This window comes from Wyeomyia smithii, chromosome 1 (assembly GCF_029784165.1).
Source record: "Wyeomyia smithii strain HCP4-BCI-WySm-NY-G18 chromosome 1, ASM2978416v1, whole genome shotgun sequence".
NCBI classification, from domain to species: Eukaryota; Metazoa; Arthropoda; class Insecta; order Diptera; family Culicidae; genus Wyeomyia; species Wyeomyia smithii.
This window is the reverse complement of record NC_073694.1, coordinates 176424066-176436331: the sequence shown is the minus strand read 5'-3', so window position 1 is coordinate 176436331 and position 12266 is coordinate 176424066. Positions and strand designations below refer to the sequence as shown.

General features: G+C 37.9%; 1 protein-coding gene across 2 annotated transcripts; it reads right to left on the bottom strand.

Moving 5' to 3' along the window:
- Window positions 1-4887: 4887 nt before the first annotated feature.
- LOC129719122 (transmembrane protein 192-like) lies at window positions 4888-6896 on the bottom strand. Of its 2 annotated transcripts, none has more exons than XM_055670546.1 (5): window positions 6584-6896; window positions 6361-6521; window positions 5818-5950; window positions 5481-5760; window positions 4888-5414 (listed from the first exon to the last, which is right to left on the bottom strand). In XM_055670546.1, the coding sequence occupies exons 2-5, from the start codon at window positions 6447-6449 to the stop codon at window positions 5188-5190; spliced, it is 729 nt and encodes a 242-aa protein (XP_055526521.1). In that variant the 5' UTR covers window positions 6450-6521; window positions 6584-6896; the 3' UTR covers window positions 4888-5187. The 2 variants fall into 2 exon arrangements, with proteins under 2 accessions (XP_055526521.1, XP_055526520.1); XM_055670545.1 differs by having other exon boundaries at window positions 6361-6482.
- Between the last annotated feature and the right edge of the window lie 5370 nt (window positions 6897-12266).

The window sequence follows — 12266 nt, the reverse complement described above, 5'->3', positions numbered from 1 at the left end:
TAGGACTCGACAAACCAGTGGTCAACTGGTAGGAACAGCGGACTTAGGATCGGATTCGGACCGGATTCGGCAAACCAATGGTCAACAGGTAGGAACAGCAGACTTGGGATAGGACCCGATAAACCAGTGGTTAACCGGTTATAGGTTATAGTCAGCAAGAGGACACCGCTTGACTGGGCCAGGACGTCCTGTACACACCAGGAACGCTAAACAATGGTTGGACACAGGGACAGCCGCTACGAAAGGGAAACTTTCGAGCGCGCCTTATCTTATGCCGCTACCGTTGTGCAAGCAGAGCGGGCCAACGTCTACGACGGTACAGAAATGAACTTTGATCTATGATAGTGGCGCGTCCATAACCAGTTGGAAAAGCAACAGTATCACCAGTGGTGAACTGGTAGATGTAAATCAGTGGTTAACTGGTAGCTGTAGCTGTTCTTGTATTGGACTTGGAAAACCAGTAGTAAACTGGTAAAAGCATCAGACCTAGGATTGAACTTGGAAAACCAGTGGTCATCTAGTAGTAATAGCAATAGCAGTAGTTTTAGCAGCAGATATTGGACCGGACGCCGTAGACCAGTAGTTAACTGGTAGTAGCAAGTCTTGCTAGAGTCGTGATCAGTGGTATACTGATAGTCAGCGAGGACATCGCCTGACGCTTACCAGGACAAAACGACATCTTGACGTAGGAACGGTGGCTACGAAAGGGGAACTTTCGAGCGCACCTTTTCCTATGCTACTATCGTTGTGTCAAGAGAGCGTTATTTTATTTGTACTGACGGATTAGAACCTGCACGAAAGTAAAAATACCACCGGAATAAAGCGTATGCAGAAGCTGGTGAAGACAAGGCGAAGGAGAAGACTCCGTCGAACGTCGCCCTCGTATCGAAGAAGAAGACCAGACGTTGTTTCGGCTGTAACGTTACGGAGTATTTTTACTACTGAGCTTTGTCATGAAGAAGTTGAAAGCACAGGAGAAGGAAACGTACGGGAAGGAACAGGAGAGGGATAATCCCACGATATAATGATGAAACTGAAGGCGATGAAGCGGAACAAACAGATTTGTTTCGTGGTCGACTCTGAAACGAACGACCACATGGTCAACGACCAGCGCTGCTGGATGACATTGAGGAACTTCCGGGACCATTGGTGAATTCCACAGCCAAAAGCGGCGAGAAGCTTCGGACCACGAAGATGGGAAAGTTGCGGCTTAAGACAATGGTCGGGAAGAACCTAATAAAGGAATTGGAATTGTACCATGTTCTATTAATTCCTAACCTTGAATAAAATGTACTTTCGGTTAGAAAGGCAAATTTTCATGGGCAATGGGTCACTTTTTCTGAAAAAGAGGTTATCTTTGAATATCAAAAGAAAGTAATCGGCGAAGGTAAATTCAATTAGTGTATTCTACCTTGATTTCATTTGAGATGGAAAATCCGAAGAATATGCAAACGGATCGGCATATTCTGGAAAACAGATGAGTCTTGAGACATGGCATAAAGGACTAGGACATCTAAGTACTACTAGTTTGGAAATGCTCATTAAAAGAGGTATGATTGAGGGAATCAACATATCTTCTGAAAAAAAAAGACAGGCTGATGTATGCGATGGTTGTTTGGCAGAGAAGCAAGCTGCTTTCTAATTTCAGGGTATGAAATTGCCAAGATCAAAACGACCATTAGAATTAGTACATTCGGATGTCTGTGGCAACATGGAGCAACAAACGTACGATGGTTATCGCTATCGATGACTATACGCATTTTGTCGTAGTTTACCTAATGAAGCATAAGTCTGAAATCTTTGAGAGATTCAAAGAGTATGAAGCCATAGCGTCAGCATACTTTGAAACCCGTATTTCAATGATGAGATGCGATAATGGCGGAGAATACTCGAGCAACGAATTCCATAGATACTATAAGGAAAACAAAATTCAAATGATTTATACTGTTCCATCTACTCCTCAGCAAAACGGAGTCAGTGAACGGATGAATAGATCATGAATGGAAAAGGTAAGAGCAATGCTTTGTTAAAGCGAGATATGTGATATGTGGGGTAAAGCATTAAATGCATCAACATATCTATTGAACCGATCTCCAACAAAAGGGTTAGAGTCAGATAAAACTCCATAGGAAATGTGGTTCAAACGACCCGATTTGAAACATTTGAGAATCTTTGGATGCAAAGCATTCAAACAAACCCCAAAGGAGAAACGTCTAAAATTGGACTCCAAGAGTAAATCATTAATCTTTGTGGGCTACGCAAACAATGGTTTTAGATTGTGGAATGTCGAAACACGTTCTATTGAAATTATAAGAAACGTATTCGATGAATCGGTCATAGTTTATCGTGGAAATTGATTGAATGAATTCAAACCTGGGGAACAGGATTTGATACTTTATACACAATTTCAATTCAAGGATAACTATGAAGATCTCGGTGAAGATCAGTTGACAGTGATGGTCAAGGATCAGCTTCTGAAGAAGATCAGGAGAATGATGAACAGGGATCACCATCCGATGAAGATCGAATAGAAGACGCTACCATAGTTGAACAAAATCCAGATCTAGGTGAGAATCAGGATGCATCGGAGGAATCAGTTGGCAAAACTGATTACGGGAATGCAAATGATAGTCAAGCCGATGGAGAGGAAGATGGATACCAACAAAAATTGAGATAAAGCCAGAGGGATAGAAGACCACCTCATAGGTTCTCGGACTACTCAGCGAGAATGGCTACAATCCAAAGTGGTGAACTTCCAGGATAAACATTCAGGACTTGAAGGAACTAGTGGACTGGGAGGAATGGAAGCAAGCAGTTGCATTGAATAGCAACAATACTTGGACAGTGGTTAACTGTAGTTGCATTGAATAGCAAAAATACTTGGACAGTGGTTACCTGTAATTGCATTGAATCGCAACAATACTTGGACAGTGGTTAAATGTAGTTGCATTGAATGACAACAATACTTGGACAGTGGTTAACTGTAGTTGCATTGAATGGCAATAATTTTTGGGCAGTGGTTAACTGTATACCAAAGAAGTAAAACAAATGTACTCAAAATGGATCTTCTCGTTCAAAATAAGATGGAAGGCACAAGGCACGGTTAGTAGCCAAAGGATGTTCACAGCGACCAGGATTCGACTATAGTGAAACATTCACACCTGTTGTAAAGCTAGAAAGCGTTCGTTCAGCACTTGCACTTGCAAACGAACATGAATTAATTGTACATCAAAAGGATGTCAAAACAACATTTTTGAATGGACAATTGGAAGAGGGAATCTTCATGAAATTGCCACTCAATGAAAACGGACAAAGTCAGATTGTTCGTCTAAATAAAAGCTTGTATGGCCTAAAGCAAGCAAGTAGATCCTGGAACAAACGTTTCAGTGATGCTATGGCAGAACTTGGATTTGTTCCACTTAAGAACGATTGCTGCATCTACAAATCGAAATCCAAGGGTATAATCCTAATACTCTATGTAGATGACATTCTGCTAATTGCCAAGAACATAGATGAGATATTATGGATTAAAGAAAAACTTGGAAGGTTATTCCAAATGAAAGATCTTTCTGAAGTGAAGCATTTTCTGGGAATGGAAATCAATCGTGATTTTGAAAATCAAATAATCGAGATTTCTCAGAAGAAATATGTTGAGAGACTTCTCGAAAGATATGGATTGGCTGAGTGTGAAGCAGTGGACACCTCTGGATAGTAGCACTAAATGGTCGAAATCAGAAGGGGAACTTACTGATCAACCATATAGAGAAATGATCGGATGTCTTCAATATCTCTCATTAACATCAAGACCAGATATCTGTGCTGCAGTAAACGCCCTAAGCAAGTATACAAACTGCGCAACAGATTGGCATTGGTCAGGATTAAAACGAATCCTGAGATACTTGAGGGGATCAAGTAACACGAAGATTGTGTATGCAAAACACAATGATGGACCAGCATTAGCTGGATTTGGAGATGCGGATTTTGCAAATGATCCTGACGACAGGAAGTCGGTATCAGGATATGCATATCAACTTTATGGAAATCTGGTTTCGTGGTCAACGAAACGACAGCCAACAATCAGCCTATCAACAAGCGAAGCAGAATTAATTGCACTGTGTGCTGCTGCAAAAGAAGGGATGTGGATAACAAAACTTCTTAATAAATTGGATGTGGTTATAACACCATTCATTATAATGGAGGATAGCATTCCGTGCATTAGCAGCAGAGGAGCCGAGATCGCACCAGAGGATGAAACATCTGGACATCAAATATCTCTTCATACGGGATCTCATCAAGCGAGGACGAGTCAAGCTGCAATGTATCCCGAGTGTAGATCAACCAGCCGAAGCATTCACCAAAAGGTAACCTAAGAACACGCATCGGAGATTGTTCAATATGCTTAATGTGCAAATTGTGGGGAAGTGTTGAGAATAACATTTAACTGCAGTCACTATGAAATGTAAATAATAGCAATTTGCCATTCATCAGGCGCTAGTTTAATTTGGCTTTACATTCCAACAGTTTCCACAAAAAAAATATATACACTGATAGTTTAAGGTAAAAGCACAGAGAGAAATCATTGGAATTACCTACGTGTGGAAACTTTGACGCATGCATAGAATAGCCATCCGAACGCTATTTATTAGCTGTGAGCTGAGATTTTTTCGCTCAAAATCGTCAAGTGAAAAGAAACCTAACCTCAAAATTGAATGGAAAAAGGCCACCATCCAGTTTCACCTTAACGAAGGCTAGAAATGCAACAATGTTTTTTTTCGCTATGAATTTGGGTTTTGTTTTTTTTAACGTTCAGCGAGGGTTGAGTTAAATGGATATTTATATAGAGCTTACGGATACTTCTTCAGAAAATTTTCACATAAATTTCCAACGTTACGGTAAAAACAAACTAGTTTTATATTTCTCGATTTTTGATTTGTGGACAAATCAGTGCTGCTTTTTTTTTGCTACACGCAAAACAATTTACCAAAATCACACAGCTCCTAAAATATTTTCAAATAAATTCGAGCGTGTCAGGATATGCTTAGAAATGCAAAGCAGGACCATCTGGTTTACAATAATTACATGACAACCATTCTAACAACTAACCTCTACAGAAAATTGGAAAAGCAAAGGAAGAAACCAACAAAAAAAACAGAATTTTGGATGAATCGTACCGTAAACAAATCCAGCTCATCTGGGAAACGTTACTGTTCGCACCTGAGCGTTCATTTGCATGATTTTCTGGTTCAGCTTCAGGTTATGATCTTTAAGATAATTGATTAAATCTGCTTGTTTTTCTAACAACTCCGTCGTGCTCAAGCCCCGCTGTGTAAGCCCGAGTGAACCACTGCTTTGGCCACGGCTTCCCTGCAGTGCATCCGGGGCTGCAGCAGCTCGGTTGAAACGCAGTACTTTTGCTATAGATAGTGGAAAGAAATGTAACCGGTCAGGATAATTGTGTAGAGGTAATTAAGTAGTCTTACCAATGTAAGTACCATGTACAAAAGACAACACAACCGTTTCGAGTGAGCAGAACATCGTAATGTAAACAATTGGAGATAGGAGACCCACCACCAGGCACTTCTCAGTGAAATTATCGCCGTAATAATGTTGGAGAAGAGCCTGCACAGCCAGTAAGAACGTGTTCCATAGAGATACCACTTGCAGCGGAACGGAACGATGGTGAGCAGTAGATCTATAAAACTCGTGATATCCATCCAACCGTAGTTTTTCGTGTCGCATTTTGACGAACCGATCAAAGAGCTGTAATAAAGTTGGATAATTAGCGGGAGACTGTAAACTGGAAACCATTCTACCTACATAAGTTATCAGCCAGAATGCAGCCCTCAAATACAGCATAATAAAGTAGGCTTCACATCGTTGACTATCCTGCCAGCAGGCAGCAAGAATTATCCCCGTTAGCGAGATGCAGCTTGAAATTAGTAAATGAATGCTGCGAAGAAAAAACAGTTGAATTGTTGTAATAAAATAGAAAACTTCCTTCCTGTATACAGTTACATTAATACACACCACCTTTCAAAAATAGCGACAATGACTCATATCTACAGCTTTGGGAATATTTAGGATATCAGAACGCAAAGAATTGTACGTGAAATAGCGATAAGATAAAATCCTCGAATTTTCATCCGTCCCGAATTTGATTTTATGAGTAATAGAAATATTTTCTAGCGATTAAGAACTACGTAATGCTTTGTGAATCGTTTAGTTATGACGCTAGGAGGAGGATGAAATGAAAAGAATGCAAAAATGAAAACATATTTTTAAATAGAATGGATATTGAAGTGCAACAGAATGAAGCGTAAATCTAAATGACTAATAAAGAAGAAGAGTTGTTGATCTCACCTGAAGGCTGGCACCGTGTTTAGCGGCCGGAAACTGTCGTCTTCCTCAGCGGACAAAATAGGGTCCAGCATTGCATTATTGTCATCCATTCTCAATGAGGAATCTTCAAAAAATCTACCACCCTATATAGAAATCCGAATAACAAGAAAAATTATGTTAAACTACAATGATTCATTGCTGTCAATTACGTACTGCCTCCGAACAATAACAAAACGCAACTCACCGTATTCGAACCAAAGTTTCTGATCAAACTGACCATACTACGCTAGCAGAAGCTTATGGATACCAATACTACCCAATATTAAAGGGAGAATCTCATGACTTTTTGTTTTGAACTGTAAATAGGCAAAATATTTTTTGTTTCGATCACTTTTCAGCGTGGATGCAACTATTATTTTCTATGCTGCATTCAAGGACAAAGCACTGATATATCGCGCTTATTATTCACACAAAACGAAGCAAAATAAACCGCACCAGATGCAATCGATGCACTTGCATTCGAAGAAGTTGTTGTTGACAGAGTTAAGCAGAGCTGCCAGTTTTGTTACAATGAATAATGGTTAAACCAGGGGGGATTTACTGCTGTCAAAATTCATATATGTGTGCGTTATTGCAGATCAACTCTGGTCCATGACCAGCTAGCTGGCATCCCGCCATGTTTCGAGGACCAACATCTCAGCGTGTGTGTACCGCAACTTTTCATACGCATAACATAGCATCTGTCAATGGGGCCCGCAAATTGCGGATTCGCAGTGATGTTAGCTCCTAACGGAGCAAAGCAAGTGAGATAGAGATGCCAGCTAGCTGTCCATGACGTTTAAAAGATTTCCTGTGTGACGAGGAAACTTCATGTTTTTCAGCTAATTGCAGGCTGCTGCTACCGAATTTCACTACGTAACGCAGTATGAATAAAAGTTTTCCGCGATTTCTAGAGTTTCGTTAAAAAAGAACGTTACAATTCTACTAAATTTTACTTCAATCAAAACGACAAAAACCAAAACTAGTGATGTCCGATTACTTCTCGATTAATCGAGTTAATCGATTATTTGCGGAAATATTCGATTAATTTTTAATCGAATAACTGACTTTTCGATTATTGAATAATCGAATAGTTGACCCCGATTATTGTTCGATCATAGTTCAACTTTGTCTAAAAATGGGAAAATTGGTGATGCCAGCAGTGAAGAAAACACAAGAGGTTTCGAAACCTCTGTTCTCACTTATTTTATATTATCCATTTAGTTGAAAATTGTAGTTGTCGACTGGCGACAATTGATTTTACTCGCATGCCGCACATTGTACATTGTACCTTACGTCGCAAATAGTGCGCTGTATAGCGCATCTGATGTGCTATACAGCGCATTACATCCCACGTAAGGATATTTAAAGTCGCGATTTCGATTTAGTGCTGCGACGTTGATATTTCATTCAAAATTATAATAATGCGCGCACGATCGAAAACTAAACTTTTTTTTGCGTGTTCACAAACAAAGCTCTTGGCGTCGCACAGTGGCGGGTCTCCGAACAAAAGTCGGACAAAACCCGAAATGTTCATTTAAAAAGCAGAAAATCCATATCAGGTTGATTTTTTTCTGGAGAATTCAATTTTGGTGTCAAAAATTCAAAAAGTTGGAAAAAAATCTCCCTAAAAAAAAAATTAAAAAAAAAAATTACTAAAATTACGGCTAAATTACGTCGGCTAAAATTACGTCGCAGTCTTTTTATGTATATCATTATTTATTCATATTCCCATCTTTTGTTATGTTTGAGGATCCAGTAGTCATCAGCGAAACTGAGGATAGTATATATAATATAAAATATATAATAATAATGATTACGGTGTACGGTGTCAGTATAGTCAGTTTCTGGCGAAGCGAATATGGGAAACCAGTATAAACTGTCAAAATGTGAACCAGCCGATTGTGTGCTAAATTTCGCAGTTGGAAAACTGCTCGGCATAATCAATAACCATAAACGAATGATAATCCATATGGTTTAACGATAACCCATACAGTCGTGACTATATCCCGAACTAGTTGTTAACCCTCCAGTGCCCAATGCCGCCATTTGGCGGGCTTCAGTCGAACCTCTAAAAAGCTTCAATGAATATTTAAAAAGTGTTTATAATGATTCATAGTGATTTTACCGAAGCCCGTCTAGATATTAACTTGGGCACTAGAGGGTTAAGCACGTTTTGTGGTTATTGATTATGCGGGGCGATCATGTAGTACTTAAATAGATATCGATTTTGGCTAAATTAATACATCGCATTAATTTAGGAAATAAAATGTTAAATACGTTAAACTAGAATACGTGAGTAGAAAACAAAGAATTATTCATTCATATAAGATCAATGTTGTGTGTAGTTAGCAGTCTTTAAAAAAATCCACTGCCATTAATTACCTGTTCTGCCTTTTTTCACGCTATACTTTTTTTAAGAGAAATGTGCATTCGAAACGAACTATACAGTATATTATATGTTGAAATATGCAAAACGGTCCCATTTTAATGGATTTAAAAAACTTGAGTCTAAGTGAAAATTTGTCCGTTTAACATGGTCAAAAGGGGGTTGTTTATGTGTTTTCATACTAGTAAAAATACAGTGTCTATATACGTTAGTGAATAATTTGTGACGTGTCACCATCGTATTATTGTAATCAGGGATACCAGATATGCAAATTTATCTGAAAATGATGATTTTTAGAATCCGTGTGAAGACTTTTTTTGATTTGTCGATATTTGCAGTTTTTTCGGAGAGCAGATTTCATATTGAATTTAAATTTAATATTGAATATTGAACTTAAATTTCATAATAAATTTTCAGAGTAGAATTAAATGGAAATATTACCTCTTCTCAATATTTAAAAACAGGTAACATCGATCAGCTCAATAGCATCAAACAGCGAATTCAAAAAGATTTTTTTGTCAAACTTGGTCTACATGTCGACAAACCGCACGCTGGCTTCGGCAGTAGCAATAACGGTGTTACAGCAAGACGTTTTTTCCAATGCAGAATTTTCTTTGGAGATAACAGGAGTCGATTTAAATTTAATCTAGCGATTTCAGACGCTGCTAGCAACGATTTCGAGTGGTGAAAGAATTGATGCATCAAAATTTAAGTCCAACGCTACCGTTCATTATTACCTACGTAAAATTGTATGGATGTTCAACAACAGTACACAAATTACTAATTCAAGGATGTGAAATAATCGTTTAATCTTCGAGTCTCATTGACAAACTTTCGGAAGGATCCCAGGAATGCATGAATAAAGCAATCCGGAAAACACGAGAAAATTAATGCCTAGAAAGGATCACGTGAGAGAACTATCGGTGACATGTTTCGTGAGCTGCTAATTGCGTCAGATCCGGTAGTTTCGAGTTTTAGACATAATAACAAATCGAAAAGCACTTTCACATAAGAGGTGGAAGATTTATTAATTTTCAGTCATGATGATACTGACGATGACGGGTAAAATGTTAAAACCTAATGCAATGGTTTGAAAACTTAATATTCATGTCAATTTAATATAATTATATGTTTTATTTCACCTTGTTTGCACACCTGAACGTAAGCCAATTAAGTTCTTCTAGAACAATTGAATGAAACTACTAACTACTTCTGTGAAACAACGTAACTTTCACAAATCACCATGCGCCTTCATTCAAACTATTTTATTTTCAATTAAAATTTTTGTTCAGCGAGGCAGAAAGGGGCAAAATGGGACCTTAATATTCGAAAAGTAGAGAAAATTTCCTATGAAATGCATACTATGCGACCTGTGGGAACCGATGGGTCAGATCGTACAGCACACGTTTGCGCAAAACAACAAGTTTTTTTCAGACCACTCAATAGGTATTTCAAACATTTTACAAAAGTTATGATGAATTATATAAAAACATTCAACACGAAATTCAATTCTGATTATTAATCTTCAAAATGCAACCTATCGCATTGAATTCGAATAAAATTAGGTGAGTATTTACTAGTCAAAGTAAACCCCAATATGTGCTTTCTGAGCGAAAAAAATCATTAAAATAACATGACTAAACAACGTTTAAAGTGCTCTCAAAAATTCAAATTTAATCCAATTGCCTTGATATTTGGAAAACACGTTTTTCAATACATTAGAATATAATAAAAAAAATAAAATATCAATAATTAGAACTTGAGTTTTGTCCGGCTTCCGGCCACTGTGCGTCGCGACTACGAAGTTAAAAAAGATTTTAAGGGCTGTTCGCACTTACGCACTTACGAAATCGGCTCCCAAGACCCCAACTAGAAATGTTCCTAATCTAACACTTGATAGGAGAGGATGCATGGTTCTACTGACGGCACCTACTCACGTCACAGGGTGTCTAGGGAATAGGTACATTCATTGTCATTCGAATGTTTAGCATTTTTGAGATAAATGTTTCTTTTCTCGCTTTTCAAACGTTAACAAGTAAATTTATATGGTGGTTCCTATTTATTGATTCGTTTGCCTAATGTTTAGGATGTAGGATTCGATCACTTAAATCTAGTGTAAAGTTTTTCGTACAGCAAAATCACTTGCAAACAAATGCACAATTGCAAAACTGAAGAATTAAATGAATCGGAAAAATACTTTCTCGAAGATTCATAAAGAATTAGGCTAATTGAATTATTAAATATATTAAATCATGTGATTTCAAACCGAATAGTCAAAAAGTGTCTTGAAGAAAGTTTTAATATGTTGTAAAATTGTACAATATTTTTTGCTGCAAAAAAGCAAAGTTTAGGTGTTACACTATTTAACACAGAATTTGCAGTAGAGATTCGATCATAGGCTTGTTGGATGAACCAGCTCCGTACATCGAAATCAAGAGGTAGGCCACGGAATATTTCTAGAGCTTTCTGCCAGATTTGTCAGTAAAATCTAGAGATCAAGTTTGTTGGTAACTGACTGTTGGTCAGCACTAACATTTTATTTTTGAACGTAGGGCTAACGCAATCAAATAATCGATTATCTCGATTAATCGTATATCTTGTGTCAGGTAATCGTGTCCGATAAGCGGGCCCGAACAAAATAATCGATTAACATTTAATCGATTAGTTGAAAAAATCGGACATCACTAACCAAAACAACCGGACGCCTTGTTGCCAAATATGCTGGTCACGGTTACACGATATTTGACAGATAGATTCCCCCTGGTTAAACTCTCGATTTAAACGCTGGGTATGAATGCTGTCAAATAATCGGAAACTCATAGGTTAGGTGTTCGTCGGAAATATCTGTGAAAGGATAAATTTCTAAGTTCAGCAAAATCTGAAAACGAAGGACCATTTTTGGGACTTAAAAATGCGCAGAGTAATCTGATGCTAACTAATGATGGTAAAGTTATGTCACAGACAGACGCTCATATTGATCGAAAATTTTGCGGAAACTTTCCAACAGAAATACATTATAAGTCGCTTGTACACTAACGCCGAATGACCTTATTGCTACAACAGCTATAGACGTTCAGCCGGAACGCCTGTCTGCGGTTACGCTATAGCCGTCTACAGCAGTCCAGTATTTATACGAAAGGTTTCAAACAAACCGGATATTTTGTTTGGTTTCAGTTTATTGCTAATATATATTGATCTTTATCATTCATCTGTCACACTGTCATTACAATGACGATAATGTGACGCCAAGCAGTTTTGATATCAATAGACCTATCTACGTACGAATGTGTTAGTGCCACTAGTTGGGGAAAATATTTATAAATAGCTGTTTTGTTTGCAATGCTATGTTTTTAGCAGCTGGACAAATATTCAGTTGAACACTCATTATATGTTTTAAACTTGTTTCTGAATAAATTTTCTCATTCGTGATTAGAATTCGGAAGAAGGCGCTAAATATAATCGACCAAAAATGGTGAAAAACTGATAAAAGTCGAAGCAA

What these genes read in the sequence shown, in the direction of transcription:
- LOC129719122 (XM_055670545.1), bottom strand. Translation starts at nt 6,619, where the DNA reads ATGGTCAGTTTGATCAGAAACTTTGGTTCGAATACG. An exon ending in GAAACTTTGGTTCGAATACG is followed by an intron (nt 6,483 to 6,583) that starts GTGAGTTGCGTT and finishes ATTTCTATATAG; the next exon opens with GGTGGTAGATTTTTTGAAGA. An exon ending in AACACGGTGCCAGCCTTCAG is followed by an intron (nt 5,951 to 6,360) that starts GTGAGATCAACA and finishes TTTTCTTCGCAG; the next exon opens with CATTCATTTACTAATTTCAA.